The sequence below is a fragment of the Bubalus kerabau genome, chromosome 6 (assembly GCF_029407905.1).
Source record: "Bubalus kerabau isolate K-KA32 ecotype Philippines breed swamp buffalo chromosome 6, PCC_UOA_SB_1v2, whole genome shotgun sequence".
In the NCBI taxonomy this organism is placed as follows: Eukaryota; Metazoa; Chordata; class Mammalia; order Artiodactyla; family Bovidae; genus Bubalus; species Bubalus kerabau.
In genome coordinates this window covers 67,212,883-67,240,721 of record NC_073629.1, presented here as the reverse complement: position 1 = coordinate 67,240,721, position 27,839 = coordinate 67,212,883, and the positions used below count along the sequence as shown (strand labels likewise).

Below are 27,839 nucleotides of genomic sequence, written 5' to 3'. Positions count from 1 at the left end.
TACCAGGGAATTCCATCTTTGTTGCCATGTATTTGAAAAATCAACAATTAAGTGAGATATTATCATTAAGATATACTTATAATTCTGAACTCTACCAAGGTCCTTAAGCATCAAAAGTTCTAGGAGAAAATTTTGAAAGATTTCATATTATATTTGTATGAAACTTTTGTCCATTTAAAAAAATACACAAATCTGTAAGCTTTTGTATGAGAAGGTTTATGAAATGTTATGACAAGATTGAAACTGTACATGTTATGTTTTTAAATTTTAATTTCATAATACACATTCTACCACATATAATTACAATCATTTACATATTGAGCAACTTAGTCCACAGCATGGTCCCTAGTTGGCTGACAGAAAAGGAGATAGTTTTGTCAGGGTCGAAGGTTACTTCCCAGGTGGTGCTAGTGGTAAAGAATCCACCTGCCAATGCAGGAAACATGAGACTTGGGTTCGATCGCTCGGTAGGGAAGATCTCCTGGAGAAGGAAATGGCAACCCACTCCAGTATTCTTGGCTGGAGAATCCTATGGGCAGAGGAGCTTGGCAGGCTACATACAGTCCATGGGGTCACGAAGAGTCAGACAGGACTGAAGTGACTTAGCATGCACGAAGGTGACTGTGTCTGTCTGGTAGGAAGGGCATGAGTATTTCAGGCTTGTAGAGTGAGGATGGAGAGAGAGAAAGAAGAGGATTTAAGGAAACAAACATTTTCAGCTGCAAGTTAGCACTATGGCTCCATTCCTTGACTAAAGTTCAGTGTCTGCAACTCCCTTTCACAGGAATTTCCTATGGTTTAGTGTTGAGATTCACTAAAATGTGTGACATTCAGCTAATTTTTAAATGCTTCATAGAGTCCTTGTCATGACTTTTTTGGAGTCAATTAATACTTTAAAAAGTTTTCATAGGACTTCCCTGGTGGTCCAGTGGCTAAGACTCCACATTCCTACTGCAAGGGCCCTGAGTTTGATCCCTGATCAGAGAACTAGATCCTATATGCCTCAACTAAAGAACCTGCATGCTGCAACACAAAAAAAAAGGTTCTGTGTACTGCATCTAAGACCTGGCTGCAGCCCGGTGGTTCAGCGATAGAGTCCAACTGCCAGTGCCTGCCAATGCAGGAGATGTGGGTTCGACCCCTGGGTCAGGAGGAGCCCCTGGAGAAGGAAATGGCAACCCACTCCAGTATTCTTGCCTTGGAAATCACATGGACAGAGGATCCTGGCGGGCTACAGTCCATGGGGTCACAAAGAGTTGGACACTACTTAGCAACTAAGCAACAACAGCATTAAAAAAATAAAAAGTTTTCATAAAATCAAAATTCTCAGTCATTAAGCAAATAAAAGGGAATTTGGATTACACTGTTAAATAATGTTCTGTTAGATAAAAATTTAGAAGCCTTTTGTACTTTTTGCAATTTAGCAGAATGATAGAATATATCCATGTGTTCCTTAATCAAGAGAATAACATGCATGTGAATATTGTTACTGGATTCTTCATTGTCCTTAGTTGCAGCAGTCAGAGTGCTGCTTGCATGCTGCTGACTTGGGCACTTTAAAAATCAGAGCCCAAACGGCCCCTGACTTCATCCCACATGAATGAGTTTACTAAATGAATTCTAAACCACAACCAGCTGAGATAGCAGCATTTCATTCAGTACCTGGGAATTAATTTCGTAACCTCAGTCTGTGTTCTGCTTACCTTCAAGAGAATAACTGTTAGCCTGTATCACTTTAAAAGGAAATAAGCTACTTAAATAAAAACCCTGTGATGCTCTCATAGGGCAAAATACCTGTTTCTCAATTTATCCAGCACCATATTCTGCTACTAGTTGCCAGCTAAAGATTACAAATTCACTAAGTGTAGAGAATACCATTAATCATGTCTTTTCAGCTTCCGACATATTTCTACTGCTTGGAATTGTGGTTCTCAAATAATTGGATTAAAGGCTCTGTTGATTACACAAGTAAGTCAAAGCTTATAAGCTGGTTGGTATTCCCCTCATCCCCTCACACAAAGCAGTTGTGCTGCTTTCTTGGCATCAGCATAATACAATGGGTAAGAGTGCAGACTCAGTAGTCACACTGCCAATCTGTGTCCCCTTTGTCCACCACTCATTGTTTGTATGGTCTTTGGCAAGTTACCTGACTTTTCTAAGTCTCATTTTCTGTAACAATTTCCATAAGACTTCAAATCCTACTAGAGAAACTCCAAGACATTTTTCTCATATTAATATTTTAAGAAATTTTAAATGACTGGGTTTGGAAAGTTTTTTGAGATAGGGTTTGGTAATAGTATTCACTTCAAATGAATATTGTGGAAAATAAATGAAATAATGATTGTTAACCAGCTGGTACATTACCTGGCACACAGTAAAGGCTCAATAACTATTAGCTTGGATTATTATCATCATAAATTATTCATATTGTGATAAAAGGATGTACTAGTGAGATAGTACAATAGTACTAGTGAGAATACAATGCAGTCAATGACTGTGGAACAGAATTCTTTCCTGTAAAATTAATAAACCCAAATGTAGTCAAATTTACACCTTTAACCCTGGTTCAGCACAGAAAGACAACAGAGTTAGTAAGGGAATCCTGCTATCGTTTCTACCAGGCAGTGTAATGTCTTTTAAAAATTATCTATAAATCCTACAAAATTTATCTGCTTGATTTTGAAATTTTTTTGTTCAACCTAAAACTATGAAAGATATATGGGTCCTACTGGTTTGTAATTTACACCTTAAAAAACAAAAGCTAATAAACTTATTTTACTACAATTTTTTTATCCTCAAAGCTCAGAACAGAGTAAACTGTCAGCAAAGGATAGTTGCTTATATTTTAAGCAATAATGTTAACATTAGTACTATTCAAATTTTCACAGACTTTCAAAATGAGAGCTCAGAATATTGAAATGACACTTTAAAAACTATTTTAAGTGGTTTTGTTCATACTAAATTTAAAAAATCAATATTTTATTTTGAATCTATTAAGAAGTCAAAATTTAATTTGAATTTTTTTTTTAACTAGGTGACAAGTGTTAACTGATCCATTTATTCTCCAGGATTACTCTTGACAGTATCAACAAACCACACAATTTTATTTAATTTCACCAGGATAAAAAGACTTCCTGCTGGTCAATTAATTCAGCTAAAATGATCAGTCCTTATAATCTCATGAGATTGCACAAATTTTCATCATACACTTTTGTATTACTATTTTAAATTGCACAAATAACATGTTAATATATGCTCACTGGCAGGGAAATGTAGGTTTTTGCTGAAAAGGGTAAGGGAGACCATGAGTAATGAAATCAATCAAAATTATTGATACCTAATAATGTAAGGCATTATTTTTGAGATAACATGTTATATGTTATCTAATCCTAACTAGGAAGCAACAGAGTTGGAATTTAGATCTGATTATCAAATTGTAGTAATCAAACTGTGAGGTGATGAAGGCTGTATTAATACTGGAGCAGTAAAAATAGTGAAGTAATTAATATATAAGAATAAATTTGAAAGTAACATTAACAAATTGTGATAATCTGTTAAAATTAGGATATATAGAAGAAGGATGAACCATAAATAGCTCTAAAACTTGAGAAGCTATGACAATGAAGACTAGGTTTTGTTAGTTATACAGGAAGAAATATCTAATAGGTAACTCTAGATATAATAGAATGGCTCAGGTAAGAGAACAGAACTAGAGCTGTTTGTTATTTTTATCTCAGACGCATAGATTACTCAAACCTTGGTTAATGACACTCTCATTCATGCATGACCTACTTTAATTGGGCAATTATTGTTAATAATATAGTAAGCACTCACAGACCTACTAAATGACCAAAGTTAAGAACTTGTTAATAATTACATGGAATCATGTCCACCTCCCTCCTATCATATTTCTCCTGCCACAAAAGAAAACTTTAGCCCCAGATGGCTTCACTGGGAAGTTCTTGCAAACATTTAAGGAAAAACTAGTACCAGTTCTGCATGAAACATAAAGAAAAGGAAGAAATTTCTTAGGGAAAATTAAAGAAATGGAAATACTTCTCAACTCATTCTATGAGAGCAGTATTACTCTGTTAACAAAAACAGACATTCTAAGAAAAAAAATATCTGCAGACCAATATGCTTTATAAACATGGTTGCAAAACTTCTCAAAAGGTTTTATCAAATTATCAGTATGTTAAAGGATAATGCATGGTGAATTTTATCCTGGGAATATAAAGTCTATTTAACATTTGAAAACAAATTAATGTAGTTCACCATAATGAAGATGAAAAAACATAATTATCTCACAGACACAGACATACTTGGGCCACCTGATGAAAAGAACCAACTGATTGGAAAAGACTCTGATGCAGGGAAAGACTGAGGGCAAGAGGAGAAGTGGGAAACAGAGGATGAGATGGTTGGATGGCATCACTGACTCAATGGACATGAATTTAAGCAAACTCTCGAAGATAGTGAAGGACGAGGAAGCCTGGCGTGCTGCAGTCCATGGGATTGCAAAGAGTCAGACCTGACTTAGCAACTGAACAACAATAAAATGGGCAAAAGATTTAAGTAGACACTTTCATAAAAGAATATTTACAGATAGAAAAGAAATATATGAAAAGATGTTCAATACCATTAGGTACCAAGGAATGTTAATTAATACCATAATATGATGTCACTGCATACATTTAGAATGTCTGAAATTAAGAAGACTACACTAAGTGTCGGAGAAGACAATGGCACCCCACTCCAGCACTCTTATCTGGAAAATCCCATGGACGGAGGAGCCTGGTGGGCCGCAGTCCATGGGGTCGCTAAGAACGACTGAGCGACTTCACTTTCACTTTTCACTTTCCTGCATTGAAGAAGGAAATGGCAACCCACTCCAGTGTTCTTGCCTGGAGAATCCCAGGGCCTGGGGAGCCTGGTGGGCTGCCGTCTATGGGGTCGCATAGAGTCGGACACGACTGAAGCAACTTAGCAGCAGCAGCAGCATACTAAGTGTTGACGAAGATGCAGAGAAAGTATAGCTCTCATATTGGTGGGAAGATAAAATAGTACAGCCATTTAGAAAACAGTTTGGCAGTTCTTTAAAAAGTTGAACATACATTTACCATAAGGCCTAGCCATTATACTTCATTTATTTACCCAAGAGAAATAAAAAAGCATATGTCCACACACAGACTTGTATGTGAATACTCATACCAGCTTTATTTTTAATAGTAATTGGAAACAACTTAAATGTCCATCTGCAGATGAATGATTAACAGTAGTTAACTCTGGTATATTCATACAATGGAATATTTTTCAGTAATAAAAAGAAATGAACTTTTGATATATGCAACGACATGGATTAATCTCAAAATAATTATGCATGGTGAAGGAAGCTGAACAGTAGAGTACATACTTGTATGATTCCTTTCATAGAAAACATAAACTAATCTACAAGTGACAGAAAGCATTATCTGCCTAGGAATGGAGGTGGGAACAGCTGAAAGAAAAGGGAGGTTAAGGGGATCTGAGATACTTTTGGGTGTAAGTATATATTCAGTTTTTTTCTTTCTTTTTTTTTTGGCTGCACTGTGTGGCTTTGGGATGTGTTTTCTAACCAGTGATTGAACACAGGCCATGACAGTGAAAGTGCTGAGTTCTAACCACTGGACCACCAGGGAATCCCTATATATTTATATCTTGATTGTGCTGATAGTGTCCTGGGTATATACATATGTCAGAACTCATTGAACTATGCACTTTCAAAAAATATAGCTTACTGTATGTCTATTATACCTTTGAATTTTTTAAAATTGAAAATTTAAAGCCAATAGGCAAATTAAAATAAAATTGTAAAAAATATTCAATCAATACAGAAGTAGGCAGAAAAGGGGAATGGCATATGTACACACGCACGCATGCATATGCATTGTTAAAAGTTTGAAATTACATGAAATAAAAATGACAGAATTAAAGGAATAGACAATTCCATATAGGTTAAGAACTGCTGCTGCTAAGTCATTTCAGTCGTGTCCTACCCTGTGTGACCCTATAGACGGCAGCCACCAGGCTCCCCAGTCTCTGGGATTCTCCAGGCAAGAACACTGGAGTGGGTTGCCATTTCCTTCTCCAATGCATGAAAGTGAAAAGTGAAAGTGAAGTTGCTCAGTCATGTCCAACTCTTAGCGACCCCATGGACTGCAGCCCACCAGGCTCCTCCATCCATGGGATTTTCCAGGCAAGAGTACTGGAGTGGGGTGCCATTGCCTTCTCTGAGGTTAAGAACTAGACCAAAACAAATTTTTTTTATTAAAGACATAGAAGATCCAAATAACATGATCAACCACCTTGACCTCGTTGATAACTATAGAATAATACGCATCCAATAACAATACAAATTCTTTGCACAGGCACTTGATACATTCACTAAACTATTTTGGGTTATTTAACTTACAAGGATTTTTTTAACACCACGCACCTTATGCCTTCTATACCCTAAATCTTGGGGAAAGAACTGAGAGTTACTATAGTTAATTATGTGCTTAGATTATGTCATTATTTTTTGAGGGGTAATAAATGTGCTATTTCTCTTTATAAAAATATTTATATAGCACATTAAAAAATTAAGTCATCAAAAATTCTTACTCAATACTAATTTTTTTTTCAGGAGCAGAAAATTACAAAGCTTCATAATCACCCCAAGACCACATAGAGCAAACATGAATGATATTTCCCAAAAGGCTGAGGTAAGCTTTTTAACTTAAAAGTTAAAAAATGGGGGAACCATAGAGTTGACTGCACAACTGCTAGAAGGGCAACTGGTGGAAAGGTTATCCACAGAAATTCATAGTAACATAGTGTCAAGATGTAAGACATAAGAAGAGATAAAATTCACAAGCTGGTCTCAGTCTTTTCATTTGGATTCTTATCTAGGAAGCATGATTATAAAATTGTGTGTGTGATGGTCAAGTGGATGCGATGGCTAGCATCTTGAGTAAATTTTAACATATTGACAAATCTTAGAAATTGTTTTTTCAGTATTGAAAAAAACCAGAATTGACATATACTCTTACGAGAAATCCATGACACCATAAGTAGAAAATAAAATAGAGGCTGTGTATGCCACAGATTAATTTATCGATTTGCCATTATCACTAGAAGAAGGAGTTTGGTGTTCTGAGGTGATGAAGTTTTATTTACTGAAAACTTCTTTTAGAGATCACTGTAATTTTCAAAAAGATGAAAATAATTTGGTTTCCTGGTTTCAAAATGGAGGAAACCCGTTTCTCCAGCCTTTTAACAGATTCCTCCTCCTTTGGAAAGCTTGTTTGTCATTTGGGAATTTTCCCTAGAGCACACCCTACTTGGAATGATGCAGATTCTCACGTGTTTTCAGTGTTGGCTTAAAGAAGTTCTAGGCGGGCAGTGCAGCAGCAGTAACAACAAAAGTCACTGCTTGTGCACCAAGACCATGGCCACCTCAACCACAAATGAGAAGCAAAGGCTCTTCAGTTTTCCTCATATTAGATACAGAAACAAGCAAGAAAATTAATATGTAAATTAGGCTTCAGCTTTTTGCTATGTTTTCAACTTATCTAACTTATTAAAATTAGACTTGGTATCTTTTAAGCAAGTAATGTAAAATCTGAATCTTTAATAATGAAATAGGTCAGTAGAATACAGGTTGTTTTGAAATGGAATGCAGTCTTCAAAGTTTATATTTTTCCAGCGTTCAGCTTCAGTGGAACACATACAAAATGGGACTTCCTTGCAATATATTAGTAACATTTTTACTCTCATATTTTCTGTAATATCATCTTTCATACTTAGATTTTAGAAGGGATCTAATATGATTCTTATACAAATAAAGGTTTCAAACTCATTTCTATATTCTGTTTTGATGAATATTTCTGATATTGCTTATTCTGATCTATCTTTACCTAATTTCTTCCTTTCTTATTTTTTTTTAACTTTCTTCTCTTTATTTTCTTCTAATGAAGATTCTGCTTTCTTCATCTAAACCTATACCAAAAACCTATGTGCCAAAACTTGGCAAGGGTGATGTAAAGGATAAGTTTGAAGCCATGCAGAGAGCAAGGGAAGAAAGAAATCAAAGGAGATCTAGAGACGAAAAGCAAAGAAGAAAAGAACAATATATTAGAGAGAGAGAATGGAACAGGAGAAAGCAGGAGGTTATTTTATTTTATTTTTATTTTATTCTTGTGCAAATACTCATTTTCATCATTTGAATTTACATTTTATTTATTATTCACATTAACCACATTTCATATTAACTGTACTTAAAATATTTTCTGCATTTATAAGCTAATTTCAAACTCTGCATGTAATATGATTTAGTCTGAAGTTTTGACATGTTCATGTTAATTTATTTACCCATCTAGATTAAAGAAATGCTTGCTTCTGATGATGAAGAAGAGGTATCTTCTAAAGTAGAAAAGGCTTATGTCCCAAAGCTAACAGGTAAGCCACTTGAGGGGTAAACTGTAAATAAAACTGCAAACAAAGAAACAAAACAAAATATCAAACTTGTTTCATATATTCTTAGGAACTGTTAAAGGTAAATTTGCTGAAATGGAGAAACAAAGACAAGAGGAACAAAGGAAGAGGACGGAGGAGGAACGAAAACGCCGAATTGAGCAGGATCTTTTAGAGAAGAGGAAGATACAACGTGAATTAGCAAGAAGGGCTGAGCAGGTATACAATAGATATTCAGTCAGTATTTGCTGCAGAAACTAATTGTACAGAGTAAAACTAACCAGTATGTTGCCTAATCAAAGTGTTTTATTATAACATAAACCTATTAAATAGTAGCTAGCATGAAAGTAAGGTCTTAAGCACAATATTTAATACCGAATGCCTAGAAGGATAAGGGCAGAATGTGTCTATTTCAAGGTTGAATACTGAGATGACTTTTGTTATATACTGTCTTATTCTGTCCACATTCCGTATTTTTCTTGACACATTAGAAAATTTTACAAATATATAAGGCAAATTCACACATAAATTATCCAGACATGTAACAAAATGCTGATCTTTTAATAGCAATCAAAAATACTTGCTGGATATTATCAAGCACTAAGGCTTAATTAGAATATCTTCCTACTCAATTATTTGTAACATGTAACAAAATTAAGTCGCATTTTATTCAATAATGGTATTATTAGCAAGTTGGAGATGGTAGTATGAGAGGGGAGATAGGTGTGACAGTCATGTCCTTTATGTAGCCATTCCTGATGCCCATAGCCATGAAGAACAAACTAGAAAAAGAAAGACTTTATTACTATGATTTTATAGAATCTCTTAATGAACTTAAAATTCCCATATATTTTCTGCTCAAAGGATGAGAACTAAGAGGCTGGTAAAGATTTTAAAATACTCAAGAATCTGATCTAAGTTCCAGAAAAAGTTAATCTCTCAAAATGATTAATGACTGTAATGACAGAAACTTGAAATTCTAATAGTCAAAATGAACATTTTATTAAGTAAAGAACTGATCAGTTCACAAAATTTCTCTAATATATTGATATTTGTTTTATATTATAAATGATCTGTAGTCATAGAGTTGAAAAAAATGCCAGAAGACAGTTATATTGCTTATGTACTTTAACCTTGTCTACATTGTAGGATCAAAAGAGATGATTAACATACTGATTTTAGTGAAACTAAACTAGTACAATAACGGTATTTATCTCTCAGAGTTTTATTAAGATTATTTGAGTTAATAAGTGGAAGAATTTAGGACAGTGCCTGGTACAAAGTAAGTGGGCTATAAATGAATGTTTCATCTAAATAGTAGTACATATAAATAAAATGTCATGAAACCATTTTAGTTTTCCCTTCTCTCATCAACATTTTAACAAGTATCCTAACATAATGTTCACAGTATATTGTCTCTTTCATAACCATTTTTATTGCGAGGTTGTACTTGGCTCCTTTTTGCCTTTGCTTTAAGCGTCTTAAATCTATTTGCTATGCTTCTTTCAGTTCCTACAACTTTTCTGAAAAAAAGGGACAGGGACTTCCCTGGCAGTCCAGTGATTAGGACTCAGCACTTTCTCTGCTGGGAGTCCAGGTTCAATCCTTGGTCAAGGAACTAAGATCCTATAAGCTGCACAGCATGGCCAAACAAACAAACAAAAAACCCCAAAACAAACAGAAAAATGACAAAGAAGGCAAAGCATATGCCATATTTGCATGTCAAGGAAATTTACTCTGACTTTGCGAATAACCACTTTTATGGCACAAGTAGCCATTTGTATGGTGGCAAATAATGATATATGCCAGATGAAATTATAGACAAGAATTGGGATTTTCTATATTTTATCACTTCGTATTTCTTTGTGTAAAGAGAGAATGGTATACTTTACCTCTGTCACCTCCAGTCATCAAAGATTAGGATTCATGTTTAAATGAGATTTCAGAAGGGGGCACAACTGTTAAAAAATGAACATTTTAGGTTATATGTTATAAATATAAAACATATCACTATATGTAATTATATTTATAATACAAATTGTAAAAGAAGGTAATAAAATTATAGTAAAATATATAATTAAAATATATGGTGCTTGGCAGGAAATAATGAGTATACACATGGGGTTAGTCTACTTCTTTTAAATCTTGTGTTCTTTTCCAAGAAGCACTGATTACACACTAGACTTTGAGACCCACTACAAAATATGCAGGCAGTGGCTTCACAAAGAACTATGTATGTGTTGAAGAGGTGAATTTGAATCTGATGAAGACATAGGGTACTCAGAAAGAAATGGAAAAAAGCTAATCATGAAAAAGAACCATTTTAGTAACCATAGATACTGTATGGCAAGAGAATCTTGGTTAATAAAAATTTTAGCCTATTGAATTATTTGAGAATATGTAGGTAGAGCAATATAAACTATTAATAGTAATTTCATTTTGTAAATATGGGAAATCTAATTTTAAAACCTAATTAAGTATATTTTCCACTCAAATCTAATAAAATTTAATCTATCTTTGAATATAAGAAGTAAAGCATGATATAGGTAATTAAGAAGAGTCCTAATGAAAAATCATCTTGTACAAGTCCATTACTATAGATACGATTTTTGAGTCAGATGAGTAGCTGAGTAATGTTTGAAATAATTACCAGTTCTGAGATTTTAGATTATTTTTGTTGTTCAGTCATGTCCAACTCCTTGCAACCCCATGGGCTGCAGCACACCAGGCTTCCCTGTCCTTCATCATCTCCTGGAGCTTGCTCAAACTCATGTCCATCGAATTGGTGATGCCATCCAACTATCTCATCCTCTGTCGTCCCCTACTTATTATGATGAATTAAAAATAGAAATATTTTGTATATAGCATGTTGGAATCAAACACCAATAAAATTTGGGGGAGATCTTAATTTGGTATAATCTAGTTATCCCACTCCAGTACTCTTGCCTGGAAAATTCCATGGATGGAGGAGCCTGGTAGGCTGCAGTCCATGGGGTCCCTAAGAGTCGGACACGACTGAGCGACTTCACTTTCATTTTTCACTTTCATGCATTGGAGAAGGAAATGGCAACCCACTCCAGTATTCTTGCCTGGAGAATCTCAGGGACGGGGGAGCCTGGTGGGCTGCTGTCTCTGGGGTCGCACAGAGTCAGACACGGCTGAAGCGACTTAGCAGCAGCAGCAGCAGCAGTTATCTTCTAGGGTATTTTGATGGACAAGGTTAACATCTATGAAAGTAGAAAAAGAGAAGTTATTGGTGGGAGACTGAGCTGTTACAGAGAAAAGGGAACAAGGAAATTGATTTGGGAAGGAGCAAAAGGAGATTTTTTCCCCCATGAATCAAAAGAAAGAGTTGGGAAGCAACTCTTCCATGGTAGCTTCTGAAAACTAGCACTATAATTGAACTGAATGTTTCAGTTCTCTGTGAATATACTGAGACCATGAATGCTTAGGCAAATTCATCTTTTTCCTTGTTTGTTGAAACCCAATGAAAAAAATTCTATCTTTTGTTGTTTTGATAGTGGTTTAAAATGAGCAAAGAAGAAAGCAAAAACAAAAAAAACACCGAACCAAACAAAGAAAAACTCCTCCAAATATATTGGGTTGGCCAAAAAGTTCCTTCAGTTTCAAAGTATAAAGAAAAGACACATTTTTCATTTTCACCAAGAACTTTATTGAACAACCTATTCACTATTTCATTCCACTACATTTCTCAGGCAACTTCATAATTCCATCTTCCAAAAACTTTCTATCTTTTTGATCAAACAACTATTCCAGGTACCTTTTACAGTCTTTCAGGGAATTGAAGTTTTGTCCATTAAGATAACTTTTAAAAACCAAAATAAATGGAAATCTGAAGGTGCAGCAGCTGGTGAATATGGTGGATGAATCAGAACTTCCTAGCCAAGCTGTAACACTTTTTGCCTGGCCATTAAAAATCATGCAGTCTTGTGTTATCTTGATGGAAGATTATGCATTTTCTGTTGTATAATTCCAGATGGCTTTCATGGAGTGCTACTTTCAGTTGGTTTAATTGGGAGCAGTACTTGTTGGAATTAATTGTTTTGTTTTCCAGAAGGAGCTCATGATAGAGGACTCTCTTCCAGTCCCACAATATATATAACATCACCTTCTTTGGAAGGAAGTCTGGCCTTTGGTGTGGTTGGTGGTGGTTCATTTTGCTTGCCCCATGATCTCTTCCATTCCACATTATTGTACAGTATCCATTTTTCTTTGCTTGTCAAAATCTGTTTTTAAAGGGAACATTTTTGTTATGTTTAAGTAGAGAATCACATTCGGAAATATAGTCAAGAAGATTTGTTGTTGTTGTTTATGTGGAACCCAAACATCAAAGCAATTAGCATAACCAAGCTGGTATAAATGATTTTCAGTGCTTGATTTGGATATTTTGAATATGTCAAATATCTCACTCATGGTATAAGACTGATTGTTCTCAGTTAATGTCTTGATTTGATCACTGTCAACTTTAAATGGTCTACCCAACCATGGAGTATAATCCAGCAAGAAATCTCCAGCACAAAACTTTGAAAACCACTTTTGACACGTTCCATCCGTCAGCACCTTCTCCATGCACCGCACAAGTCTTTTGTGCATTTCAGTTGTGTTTTTACCTTTCTCAAAATAATAAAGCATTTTTTTATTCCACCTTCAATATTAAAATGGCTGCACGAAATTCACCAATTTTGGTAAGTTTTTTTAAATGCACGCAGATATGACAACTGTCACAATACAATCTAACAAAATTGTTTCAAATGAAGTTAAAGGCAACTAAATGCTACTAGAGCCAGCTTACAGAAAAACCCTAATGAATTTTTTGGCCAACACAATAGTTTATTATCTACTGCAAGCTAATAAAAATCTGAAAAGGTGGTAGCACCAAGAAAAAGAAATATGGGGTTAAAAATTTAAAATTTTTTTCCCTATGCTCTCAATTTCTCACTTCTCACCATACCTCCTAGAACTTTTTATTGAGATTAACACAAATTGTAGAGTAATTATTATCACTCTTTTGAAGGGAAATAATTTTATAATTATTTTGTTATATATCTACTAAAATTTTTCTTAGTATCATTTATCTTTCATCATTTACACAGCAAATCAGTATAATAGATAACTCCATAACAAAGCAAATTATTCTGAACAAACTATTTAAAATAAATTATTAAAATATACAATAGATTTATTTTTAAAAAACAATTTGTTCAGAATAATTTATTTTTCAAGAAATTTGATATCTTAATAAAATGGGTAATTTCTCCCTTGACAGAGACTGTAGAAGAGGGATGATGAGAGAATGGGGATTAAACCAGCCCAGTTCCTAGTATGAGCAGGGTACAGCCAAATTCCCTTAGCCTGAGTGAGGAACAGACTACTTCCAGATTCTTTCACTGGTGTTAGAAATCAAATTAAAACAATAAACAATTTGAATTTTTACTTTCTAACTTTTCATTTTCCCATTGTTTATGTTTCTTTTTCCTGAGACTTCAAACATTGTGCTATTTAAATCATCTTTCTGTCATTTCTCACTGTTATGTACATTAGCCTGCTAACCTTATTGGCCAAATGGAGCTCCCTTCTTTGGAATGAGGGCCTTTCCTATATAGATCTGGTCAAAATATACAATAAACAATTATGATTGTTTTTCCTTCTAAACTAGACATGTGAAAGCCTGTACCTTTCACTGCACTTTATTATCGTGTCAGTTATATTTTGGCCATATTGTAAAATATAGTCATGATGGTTGCTAACGATAGCTTTTCCTTTCATTGTGGCAGAGAATGGAGAAATGTTTCTGTATCTCAGTTTAAATTGCTTGTTTATTTAATAACTGTTGGTTGTAAGCTCACAGCCATGTTGTAAGAACTTGGTCCATTATTCAAATTCCAGAATTACAAAGGTAGGCTTTATTTTAATTTTTTCTTAATGTACTGTTCCCAAGATATTGATATCAAAATGCAAAAACTAATAGAAGGTTTAATCTCTATTTAAAAGGATATAATTGGCTAATTTGGAGCAACACAAAAATACTTCCAAAATTCTAAATTTTGAAAATTTACCATAAATCACAACTAAATTACTTTTCAGTTATATGTTTACAGCAAAACTCAGAAATCTGATGTAATGTAATGATATGAAATTCTTATTCAATAGATTGAGGACATAAACAATACGGAAACTGAATCAGCACCAGAGGTAAATGGACATTTCCTTTGATGAAACATTCACCTAAAATTATCCGGTTCACAAATAATCTTTCAATTAAAAAATTAAAAGAGTTTTATTATGAATATAGCAACAAGAAAAAGGACAAAAATATTTTGCAAAGCAAGGTCATACTTTTGCACTTTCAAACACTATAGCTTAGTGTTTTTGGAGACAAGTATGTTTTTGCTCTCATGGTTCAAGTGGAAGCACAAGTCTGAGTTTGAAATACTCTGCCAAGACTATATATTTCTTGAACTGTTACTAATAGTTGAGACTCTTGAAAGCTAACATTGAAAAACGCAGTTTCTTTTCATCGTTTGTCTTCTTTCCTCAGAGATCCTGATTGTTTTGGTTATTACATGCTAGCAAAGAGTACAGTATCTATTACCATGAAGGAACGTTCAACAACCACAACAGTTTTAGATCTCTTCTAATCTAACATACAAAGTTAAATATCAATCAATTTGATCGTGTGCCTAGAAGTACAGACAAATAAATTGGAAGCAGTTTTACTTCAGGAGCATGTGTTACCAATTATAATTCTTCCCTTTGTTTTTGAAAAAAGTTCGGAGGCAGTAATAGATGATGTAAAAAAGCTAATTAAAATGAATTTCAAAAACAAGTTTAAGAATATGTGAATAGGACCAAATGCCAAAGAGTTTTGTCTATAAATGTTTTCTAGATCACTTGGAAATACTGGATTTTTTTTCCCTCGCTAAATGTTGGTTTTATTAAGTATTTAAAAACTTAACATGGAGAGAAAAGCCAAATGCAGAAAGCTTTCTTGTGTGTTTAAACTGTATCTATCCACCATCAAATTGATTGAGAGTATGCTCACATGCACATTACCTTTTGTGGGATGAGTGCATGATAGCAAAATTTAGATAATGTCACATGGTTTTATCTGAACACTGTATTAACACCATCTTCTAGGAAAAAGGATGCTTCTTGAACCTTGTCAGCTTCATCAATTAATCAGTAAGATTAATTCATAATGTACAATGAATTCAGAGAAAGAGCTATTTAATAAAAATCTGTAAAAACTGTATTTTTATTCTTCATAGCATTGATAGCAATGTAATGAAATCCACCAATGATGGAAGTAATGTCCCGTGGAATCTAAATTTTGGAAGAAATATGCTAATCACCTATTTTATAAATTAGGAAGGAGATGAGTCACTGCTTGTAACAGTGGTACCTGTCAAATCACACAAAACATCTGGAAAAATAAAAAAGAATTTTGAAGATATAGAAAAAGAACGAGAAGAGAAGGAAAGGGTCAAGTATGAAGAAGATAAAAGAATAAGATGTGAAGAACAACGCCGATCTCTCAAGGAAGCAAAGTGTCTTTCGTTGGTCATGGTAATTTTTTTTTTAAGAACAAATAAAAAGCTGAGTCAAATCATATCCTTTTATGACTAACGGGTAGGTTTTCATTATGTTTTCTTAGGATGATGAACTAGAAAGTGAGGCAAAAAAAGAATCACTTTCTTCTGGAAAATTGAAACTGACTTTTGAAGAATTGGAAAGACAAAGACAAGAAAACCGAAGGAAGCAAGCTGAGGAGGAAGCAAGAAAACGTTTAGAAGAAGAGAGGCGTGCTTTTGAAGAAGCAAGGCGGCAAATGGTAAAACTGATGTATATGTAACATTTATATATGTGGATTATAATACATAATTATAAAATACATAATTATATATAATGTATATTACAATATTATATAAATTATATTATATATATAATATTATAAAAATATTATCTGTAAAGCATTCAATATTAAGGGAGGTAGCTGGATTTGGAAAGGTTCATTGCTATAAATTTAAGGACATCTTCTATGTAGAAGGGTCTGATTTTGAAACTGTATATATATTCCATATATAACATGCATCCCTATTATGTTCTAGTTTTCATTTTGGGATATTTTATCTAATATTCTCCAAATTTTTATTTTTATAAATTGTTATAAATATACAAAATATTTATTCAGCAGAATAATTATTCAACTCTTTGTTAGTTCAGTCTGCAGTGTGTTTAATAGCATGGTGCAGCACACTTTCAAGTCTAATCATAAGTATACACTTAGTGTCAATGTGTGTATACACACACACACATATAGTGAACATATACGTGTGTATAAATGTATACAATCTAAGTGGTTAAGAACATGGACTTTGGAGCCAGACTGCCTGGATTCATATATCTAACATTTATTAAATGTGTATCCATGGACAAGTTATTTAACCTCCCTATATCTTTCCTCATTTGTAAAATGGTGAAAATAATTGGGCCTACTTCTTCAATCATTAAATGAGTTAACACAGAAAGCAATGAGCATCTAGCATATAAGAAGTGCATTATTTTTTATTTATTTTTATTTTGCAATTTTTATTTTTTTGACCATGCAGTGGAGCTTGCAGAATCTTAATTCCTTGACCAGGGATTGAACCTGTGCACCTTGCAATGGGAGTGCAGAATCCTAACCACTGGACCACCAGGGAACTCCCACTAAGCACTTTAAAATCATTAACTGCTATTATAGTAACAGGTTTACCAACAAAAAATTAAACTGAAATAAGAAAACACTGATTCCAAATCTCATTGCAAGAACCGAAGAATGGAACATATGTAATTTTTTAATTTTTCAGACTTTCTTGATCAACTTTAAATAATGATGTTCTAAGGACCGTACCTCCAAAATTTTAATTTTCTATATATTTTGTTTGAAAATGTTGTTACTTTTGGGCAGTTATAGTTGGATATCTACACATTTTAGATATCACTGGTGGTCAATTTAGTGAAAAGACATAGTAATATCATTAATTAATTAAATCATAAATTTCAATGAGTATTTAATTAATTCATATTATATTAGTTTTAATTATAAAATCATTAAATTTGAATTGTATATAAAATAGCTCCAGATATTTTACCCATTTAATTACCACAGTTTATAGTAAAAAAAAAATCCATGAAAATTACAGAATGACTTTATTATCTAAGAGACTGTGTGTGTATACTTGAACTTCAATTAAAGTACATAAACACACTTTTAAATAACCCCTAATTTTTCCAGCTTAGATTTTTTTGAATCATATTAGATTCATATTTTTGAATATTAGATTATTCTAGAATTAGAATATTAATCTAATATTAATTAGAATATTAGAGGAAATATTAGATTCATATTTTTTGAATCATATAAAGGAAGGAGATTTTGGTCCCCTATGTGAGGTGACTGAGTCTGTGCCTTTTGATTGATAATTCGTTCCTGTCTTTGATGAATCTCAGTTCTTAATAATGAGTTGTTTGTTGGTTAGGTAAATGAAGAGGAGGAAAACCAAGACACAGAAAACATTTTTAAAGGGTACCGCCCTGGTAAACTCAAGCTCAGTTTTGAAGAAACAGAAAGACAAAGGAGAGAAGATGAAAAAAGGAAAGCAGAAGAAGATGCCAGAAGAAGAATAGAGGAAGAAAAGAAGGCATTTGCTGAAGCAAGGAGAAGCATGGTAAGACAGAATGTGGCTGCAGGCGGCCACTGGGATTCAGCTTTTTAGAGTATGTTAAGAGAAGGCATTCAACTGTAGGGAATACCCTATTATTTCTGGAAGTTGTGCCAAAAGTAGGGACGGCATATAAGTTTTTAAAAGTCTCCTGTCATAATACCATCAGTTAAAGATCAGCTTCAGTATCATGTTGAAAAGGTTCTGATTAAATTGCTCTGCCTAGTATATATTATCTTCCTTCTCTGAGAAGGTGTGTTTTTTAGAACTAAGTATCTAAGCTAGGAGGGAGGGGGGTTCCTACCCCCACTTTCCCTTCCATTCTCTCCATTCTCTTCTCCCTAGCCGCATTTCCTCCTTCCCTTCCTCACTCCTCCTTTTCTTCCCTCCTTTCTTTCCAAGTTCCATCCCATCAGGATACATTAAATGACCAAAGCCATTTAACCACAATTATTTAACTTTCCAAAATGCTTATCATCACTCTGGATATTGCTACCCAACTTAACTCTGCTATAAAATTATACTTCTTATACCATTTTAATGTTTGTAAATATACAATTATCTGACAAACTCTATTTTTAAGTACGTTGACATGTGAATGCTGCACAACCTTCTTGAAACATTTTCATTCGCTTCAGTCATATCATGACCTGGTTTTCTTCCTATGTCTGGGTGAGCTTCAGACACACATTCCAAGTGTTTTTTTGGCCTCATTCCAATCCCAAAGAAAGGCAATGCCAAAGAATGCTTAAACTACCGCACAATTGCACTCATCTCACATGCTAGCGGAGAAGGCAATGGCACCCCACTCCAGTACTCTTGCTTGGAAAATCCCATGGACAGAGGAGCCTGGTAGGCTGCAGTCCATGAGGTCGCTAAGAGTCGGACACAACTGAGTGACTTCACTTTCACTTTTCACTTTCATGCATTGGAGAAGGAAATGGCAACCCACTCTAGTGTTCTTGCCTGGAGAATCCCAGGGACGGGGGAGCCTGGTGGGCTGCCGTCTATGGGGTCGCACAGAGTCGGACACGACTGAAGCAACTTAGCAGCAGCAGCAGCACATGCTAGTAAAGTAATGCTGAAAATTCTCCAAGCCAGGCTTCAGCAATACGTGAACCATGAACTCCCAGATGTTCAAGCTGGTTTTAGAAAAGGCAGAGGAACCAGAGATCAAATTGCCAACATCCGCTGGATCATGGAAAAAGCAAGAGAGTTCCAGAAAAACATCAAGAACACTGGAGTGGGTTGCCATTTCCTTCTCCAATGCATGAAAGTGAAAAGTGAAAGTGAAGTCGCTCAGCCATGTCCGACTCTTAGCAACCCCATGGACTGCAGCCTACCAGGCTCCTCCGTCCATGTGATTTTCCAGGCAAGAGTACTGGAGTGAGGTGCCATTGCCTTCTCTGATCATTATCCACATAGATACTTAAATCAGACCCGAGAACCTTAAGCAGTTCCACCTCTCATTTGTGCCTCATATCCAATCACTCACTAAGTCTCACTTCCTATATATCACTATTAAAATTCCCCCATTTCCCACTGTTGTTCAGTTGCTGTTATGTCTGACTCACTGCGACTCTGGACTGTAGCACGCCAGCCTTCCCTACCCTTCACCATCTCCCAGAATTTGCTTAAATTTATGTCCATTGAGTCAGTGATGCTGTCTAACCATCTCATCCTCTGCCACCCTCTTCTCCTCCTTTTGACTTCAATCTTTCCCAGAACTTCCTACTGCTACTACTATAATGCAGGTCACTGTTACCCATTGCCTCAGGCCAACTCCTAATTAATTTGCTTTGTTGCCTATAATCTATTCTTTCCTATAAAGCCAGGAAAGAAAGAAAGAAAGAAAGAAAAAGTGAAGTCGCTTAGTTGTGTCTGGCTCATTGCAACCCCTGGACCGTAGCCTGCCAGGATCCTCCGTCCATGGGATTTTCCAGGCAAGAATACTGGAGTAGGTTGCCATTTCCTTCTCCAGGAGATCTTCCTGACCAAGGGATTGAACCCAGGTCTCCCACACTGCAGGCAGAGTCTTTACCGTCTGAGCCACCAGGGAAGCCCATAAAGCCAAGAGAGTTCTCCTGATGAAACAATGGATGGAGGTTCATGACATTGTACAGGAGACAGGGATCAAGACCATCCCCAAGAAAAAGAAATGCAAAAAAGCAAAATGGCTGTCTGAGGAGGCCTTACAAATAGCTGTGAAAAGAAGAGAAGCAAAAAGCAAAGATGAAAAGGTAAGATATACCCATTTGAATGCAGAGTTCCAAAGAATAGTGAGGAGAGAGAAGAAAGCCTTCCTCAGTGATCAGTGCAAAGAAGCAGAGGAAAACAACAGAATGGGAAAGACTAGAGATCGCTTCAAGAAAATTAGAGATGGCAAGGGAACATTTCATGCAAAGATGGGCTCAATAAAGGACAGAAATGCTGGGACCTAACAGAAGCAGAAGATATTAAGAAGAGGGGGCAAGAATACACAGAACTGTACAAAAAAGATCTTCATGACCCAGATAATCACAATGGGGTGATCACTCACCTAGAGCCAGACATCCTGGAATGTGAAGTCAAGTGGGCCTTAGGAAGCATCACTATGAACAAAGCTAGTGGACGTGATGGAATTCCTGTTGAGCTATTTCAAAGCCTAAAAGATGATGCTGTCAAAGTGCTGCACTCAATATGCCAGCAAATTTCTAAAACTCAGCAGTGACCACAAGACTGGAAAAGGTCAGTTTTCATTCCAATCCCAAAGAAAGGCAATGCCAAAGAATGCTCAAACTGTTGCACAATTGCGCTCATCTCATACACTAGTAAAGTAATGCTCAAAATTATCCAAGCCAGGCTTCAACAGTACATGAACCATGAACTTCCAGATGTTCAAGCTGAATTTAGAAAAGGCAGAGGAACCAGAGATCAAATTGCCAACATCTATTGGATCATCAAAAAAGCAAGAGAGTTCCAGAAAAACATCTATTTCTGCCTTATTGATTATGCCAAAGCCTCTGACTGTGTGGATGACAATAAACTGGAAAATTCTTCAAGAGATGGGCATACCAGACCACCTGACCTGCCTCTTGAGAAATCTGTATGTAGGTCAGGAAGCAACAGTTAGAACTGGACATGGAACAACAGACTGGTTCCAAATAGGAAAGGAGTACATCAAGGCTGCATATTGTCCCCCTGCTTATTTAACTTATATGCAGAGTACATCATGTGAAATGCTGGGATGGATGAGGCAGAAGCTGGAATCAAGATTGCCGGGAGAAATATCAATAACTTCAGATATGCAGATGACAACACCCTTATGGCAGAAAGGGAAGAAGAACTAAAGAGCCTCTTGATGAAAGTGAAAGAGGAGAGTGAAAAAGTTGGCTTAAAACTCAACATTCAAAAGACTAAGATCATGGCATCAAGTCCCATCACTTCATGGCAGATAGATGGGGAAACAGGGGAATCAGTGGCAGACTTTATTTTTCTGGGCTCCAAAATCACTGTAGATGGTGACCACAACCATGAAATTAAAAGATGCTTACTCCTTGGCAGGAAACTTATGACCAACCTAGACAGCATATTAAAAACCACAGATGTTACTTTGTCAGCTATGGTTTTTCCATTAGTCATGTATGGATGAGAAAGTTGGACTGTAAAGAAAGCTGAGCACCGAAGAATTGATGCTTTTGAACTGTGGTGTTGGAGAAGACTCTTGAGAGTCCCTTGGACTTCAAGGAGGTCCACCCAGTCCATCCTAAAGGAAATCAGTCCTAAGTGTTCATTGGAAGGACTGATGTTGAAGCTGAAACTCCAATACTTTGGCCACCTGATGCGAAGAGCTGACTCATTTGGAAAGACCCTGTTGCTGCGAAACATTGAAGGTGGGAGAAGACGGGGATGACAGAGGATGAGATGGTTATATGGCATCACCGACACGATGGACATGAGTTTGTGTAAACTCTGGGAGTTGGTGATGGACAGGAGGCCTGGTGTGCTGCATGCAGTCCATGGGGTCGAAAAGAGTCAGACACGACTGAGCAACTGAACTGAACTGTTCTTTAAAAAAAAAAGTGAATTTGATTGTTACTACTTTGCTTAAAAATTTTCTACTTCCATTAAAGCAAAAATCCAAACACTACAATTTTAAAACAAATTTCTTTACAATCTTGCCCTAGTATTTTCTCGTTTCATTTCTTGATTCTTGGTTAATCTGCCATGTTTGTTCCAGACATACTAAATTTCTTTCCATTTCTTCCAAATGCTATGCTCTGATCTCTGGAACTTCATAAATATTGTATGAAACACATTATCCCTCTCCTTTCCCTGTGCTCTGCTCTCTCCTATTAGTATATTCCATTTCCTCTGGAAGCCTTTGCTGATAGTGCAAGTTCCAGAAAGGGATCCTTTCATGTACTCTTAAAGCATTTTGTGTTCCCCCAGTGTAGCCGTAGTGCTGTATTCTTGTTGCTTATGACTGTCTTCCTCACTCAGTGAGGCTGAGACCACATTGAGTACGTGGCATGATGCATTCTAGTGTAACCAACTTCCTAAAATGCTTGTGGAATAAGTGATATTAAAACTATTTTACGTACATTATTAGGTAATCCTTGATTCACAAATGGTTTCTACACAGAAACCCTACAAAATTGTGAAAGCACTTAATTTTTAGAGAACAAGCTGGTTCAGAACCGCTGATGAGAAGTAGCTGTGGAGATTAAGAAATCTAGTCCTGGGGCAGATTTTTAGGCCAAATCTGTCTTTTATCATGATGTACTAGTGAGAAAAGTGCAGGGTTAGGGTTAGGGTTAGGTGCAGGGAAAGCTAGTTTCCTAGAGACACTTCTATACTAGGAACAAGAAACTTTCCCTTCCTTTATGTGGTTTTCTTATCTAGGACCAAGTATTGTCATTTCATTGTGTTGTTCAGTCGCCCAAGTCGTGTCTGACTCTACGACCCCATGGACTGCAGCACGCCAGGTCTCCCTGTCCCTCACCATCTCCAGGAGTTTGCCCAAGTTCATGTTCATTGCATCGGTGATGCCATTCAGCCATCTCATCCTCTGATGCCCTCTTCTCCTTCTACCCTCAATCTTTCCCAGCATCAGGGACTTTTCCAATGAGTCATCCGTTCGGATTAGATGACCAAAATACTGGAGCTTCAGCTTCAGCATCAGTCCATATTATAGCTCAAGTAGCTCATATATTATTTAAAAATTGGGGGGGGTAATATGTGAATTGTAAAACTATATAAACGTTGTTTCTGAGCTGCACTGGTTTTGTGGTAAAGCCTGTCATTTATAAAACTTGTAACAAATAAATAATTACCATTTGTTTTTTCTTATTCAAGTGTCTAGTTCAACCACAGGGACATAATTTAAATGAGAGGTTTATGTATGTACTTTCGGGGAGAAGGCAATGGCACCCCACTCCAGTACTCTTGCCTGGAGAATCCCATGGACAGAGGACCCTGGTAGGCTGCAGTCCATGGGGTCGCTAGGGGTTGGACACAACTGAGCGACTTCACTTTCACTTTTCACTTTCATGCATTGGAGAAGGAAATGGCAACCCACTCCAGTGTTCTTGCCTGGAGAATCCCAGGGACGGGGGACCCTGGTGGGCTGCCGTCTATGGGGTCGCACAGAGTCGGACACGACTGAAGCGACTTAGCAGTAGCAGTAGCAGTTCAAGGAATATAATTAGGTAATTTCTTGTTATCCAAAGTGTATTGCAAGTCAATGACTTAAAAGCAGAGTTTTTATTTGCAGTTTAGAGACTGCCGGTATACAATGATATGGTAATAATAAAACTGCTATTTGGGAGATTATCTTGGTGTCAGGCACAGTACAGAGTGTTTCCAAACTTTATGTGATTCTCATGACAATTCAATGAAAGTTGTCGCAGATAGGGAAATTCAGATCTAAAGAGGCTATGTAACTTGTCCACGGTTGCAACTAAATCGCAGTTAAATGGCAGTTAGACATGTAATTTATAAAATTATGAAAAGGTAGTCTAAATAGTTATTTATAATTTTATTAGACTTCTAAAGTTTTGGATCTCACCTTTTCCATATAGTATTTGTATTGACTTTGACAAGTTACTTTTTATTGCCTTAGTTTCCTCATGTGTTAAATGGGGATATTAATAACACCTACTTCATATGGGTATAGAAAAATAAGTCAATACATGTAAAGTGCTTAGAATTATTCCTGGCAGTTGTTAAGTATTAACTATTATTTATTTTTAATTAGCCTGACAGGAAATAAATCAATATAATAAAATCACAGCATTAAGTGATTATTGCCCAATTATGAAGGGATCATAATGATAACTCATTCAGTTAAAGCCATGATTTAACTGAAATGCTCTCTTTTAATTACCAGAATTGAGGTTCATTTTACTTTTTAAAAAGTAAATTAGTTTTTAATTTTTAAAAAATTTTATTTATTTGACTGTGCCAAGAGCTAGTTAGGGCATGTGAGATCTTTGATCTTTGTTGTAGTATGTGTGATTTTAGTTATGGCATATAGGATCTAGTTCCCTGACCACGAATCAAACCTAGGTAGGCCCCCCACATTGGGAGCATGGGGGGAGTCCCAGCCACTGAACCACCAGGGAAGTCCTGAGGTTCATTTTAATCCAATTAAAAAGTTTTCCCAATATTAGAACATCTTTTAAATTTTTTTAATGAAAATTTTTGTTGTTGCTAGAGCATCTTAATGTCTACTTCAAATTGTGTGCTCGGTTTCTCAGTTGTGTCCGACTCTTTGTGATGCTGTGGACTGTAGCCTGCCAGGCTCCTCTGTCCGTGGGAGTCTCCAGGCAAGAATACTGGAGTGAGTTGCCATTTCCTCCTCCAGGGGTCTTCCCCATCCAGGGGATTGAACCGTCATCTCTTGCATCTCCTGCATTGGCAGGTGGATTCTTTTACCACTGTGCCACTAGTAAAGGAAGCCCCTAATTCAAATTACTCATAGTAAAAGTCAAAGTATTTATTTGTGTTCATTGGAATGGAGACTAGATGGTCACCATTTTCTCTGTTACTACAAAATACTTTAGTCTTATGTTTTCTAATAATTATTCCTTGTTTTATATTTTTAAAGAGAATTTTTGGTTTTTAGTTCAATGTGAAATCTTTCTATTCAAGAGATATTCCCTTTTTACTATGTATAATTCTGGTAAAAGTGATAAAAGAATTATTTTAAATAGGTAGTAGATGATGACACCCCAGAGATGTATAAAACAATCTCTCAAGAATCTCTTATACCGGGAAAACTGGAAATTAATTTTGAAGAATTATTAAAACAAAAAATGGAAGAAGAAAGACGACGAACAGAGGAGGAGCGGAAACATAAACTAGAGATGGAAAAACAGGAATTTGAACAACTGAGACAAGAAATGGGAGAGGTAAGATTTTAAGAAATATCCATTTATATCCCACAAATATTTATTAATCTAAGTATTTCACATACATTACCTTACAATAACTTTCTAAGTATTATTATTCACATTAAGGACACTCCTATGAGACACATGGACAAGTTTTAGCATAGTTGAGTGTACCTTTCCAGCCTGCTATAACTCTACTCCTGCTTGCTAGTTTGAAACATATATAATTCCAAGTGACTGAGATATTACAATACTTAAGTAAATATTTCTTCCTATATACCTCACAGTTGTGTGTGATTACACCATGATTGAGAACTGTTGTTCTAGAGTGCTTAATATAACCATTTATACTTATTTTCCTTTAATCAGAATTAAACTGATCATCAAAATAAGAAAAACCTACAAGAGTACCATGGATGCTAATAGGAGCATCAGTTTGGCAAGTCTTTGAATCATTTTACAGGCATACTTCATTTCATTGTGCTTCACTTGATTGCACTTTACAGATACTGTTTTTTTAACAAATTAAGTCTGGGGCAACCCTGCATGGAGCAAGTCAGTGGACGCATTTTTCCAACATTTGCTCACTTTGTGTCTCTGTATAACGTTTTGGTACTTCTTGCAATATTTCAGACTTTCTCATTATTATTATATATGTTATAGTGGTGTGTGATCACTGACCTTTGTTGTTACTATTGTAATTGTTTTGGGCCACCACAAACTGCACCCATATCAGATGAACTTAATCGATATATATATTATGTTCTGACTGTGCCACTTACTGGCTTCCCCTCTCCTTGGGCCAATTTTATTACACAAAAGTACTGAAATTAGGACAATTAATGGCCTCTAAGTGTTCAAGTGAGAGTCTCATGACTTTCACTTTATGCTTGGTTGAGAAATGATTTGTCTCACTTTAAAAGCTATTAAGCTTAGTGAGGAATGCATGTTGAAAGCTGAGATAGGCTGAAATCTAGACCTCTTGTGCCAAATGGTTAACCAAGATGTGAATGCAAAGGAAAAATTCTTGCAGGAATTGAAAAGTGCTACTCCAGTGAACACATAAATGACAGCGAAGTGGAACAGCCCTACTGTCATGGAGAAAGTTTTAGTGGTCTGGATAGAAGGCCAAACGAACTACAACATTCCCTTAAGCCAAAGCCTAATCCAGGGCAAAGCCCTAACTCTCTTCAATTCTATGAAGAGTGACAGATGAAGACACCGCAGAAGAAAAGTCTGAAGCTAGTAGAGGTTGAAGTTTAAGGAAAGAAACCATCTCTATAACATAACAAGTGCAAGGTGAATCAGCAAGTGCTGTTGTAGAGGCTGCAGCAAGTTATCCAGAAGATCAAAGATGATTAATGAAGGTGGCTACACTAAAAAATAGATTTTCAATATAGGCAAACAGGCTTGTATTGGAAGAGGATGCCATCTAGGACTTCCTTAGCTAGAGAGGAGAAGTCATTGCCTGGCTTTGAAGTTTCAAAGGACAGGCTGACTCTCTTGTTAGGGGCTAAAACAGCTGGTGACTTTAAGTTGAAACCAGTACTCATTTACCATTCTTCCTATGCTCTATAAATGGAACAATGAAGGCTAGATGATAGCACACCTGTTGACAACACTGTTTACTGAATATTAAGCCCGTTGTTAAGACCTACTGCTCAGAAAAAAAGATTCCTTTCAAAATATTATTGCTCATTGACAGTGCACCTGGTCACCCAAGAGCTCTGATGAAGATGTGTGATGATATTGTTGTTTTCATGCCTACTGGCACAGCATCCATTCTGCCGCCCATAGGCCAAGCAGTAATTTCTACTTTCAAGTCTTATTATTGAAGAAATAAATTTTGTAAGGCTTCAGCTGCCATGATCCTTTTTTTTTTTTTGTATAGTTCTTCTGTGTATTCTTGCCACCTCTTCTTAATATCTTCTGCTTCTGTTATGTCCATACCATTTCTGTCCTTTATTGTGCTTATCTTTGCATGAAATGTTCCCTTGCTATCTCTAATTTTCTTGAAGAGTTCTCTAGTCTCTCTCATTCTGTTGTTTTCCTCTACTTCTTTGCATTGATCACTGAGGAAGGCTTTCTTACCTCTCCTTGCTATTCTTTGGAACTCTGCATTCAAATAGGTGTATCTTACCTTTTCTCCTTTGCCTTCTGCTTTTCTCAGTAAGGCCTTGTCAGACAACCAATTTGCCTTTCTGCATTTCTCTTTCTTGGGGATGGTCTTGATCCCTGTCTCCTG

General features: G+C 35.9%; 1 protein-coding gene across 5 annotated transcripts in view; it reads left to right on the top strand.

Annotated features, from left to right (window-relative positions):
- NEXN (nexilin F-actin binding protein) overlaps nucleotides 1-27,839 on the top strand; it is a 54,844-nt gene that overhangs the window by 15,996 nt on the left and 11,009 nt on the right. For 2 of the 5 annotated variants that reach the window (XM_055585402.1, XM_055585403.1), the window contains exons 2-10: nucleotides 6,665-6,743; nucleotides 7,998-8,189; nucleotides 8,400-8,478; nucleotides 8,564-8,712; nucleotides 14,665-14,706; nucleotides 15,883-16,080; nucleotides 16,169-16,345; nucleotides 18,036-18,224; nucleotides 25,415-25,612. In XM_055585402.1, the coding sequence (XP_055441377.1) occupies nucleotides 6,717-6,743; nucleotides 7,998-8,189; nucleotides 8,400-8,478; nucleotides 8,564-8,712; nucleotides 14,665-14,706; nucleotides 15,883-16,080; nucleotides 16,169-16,345; nucleotides 18,036-18,224; nucleotides 25,415-25,612 (1,251 nt within the window). In that variant the 5' untranslated portion in view covers nucleotides 6,665-6,716. The remainder of the gene's footprint in view (nucleotides 1-6,664; nucleotides 6,744-7,997; nucleotides 8,190-8,399; nucleotides 8,479-8,563; nucleotides 8,713-14,664; nucleotides 14,707-15,882; nucleotides 16,081-16,168; nucleotides 16,346-18,035; nucleotides 18,225-25,414; nucleotides 25,613-27,839) is intronic. The other 3 variants (XM_055585406.1, XM_055585407.1, XM_055585405.1) reach the window with 2 other exon arrangements.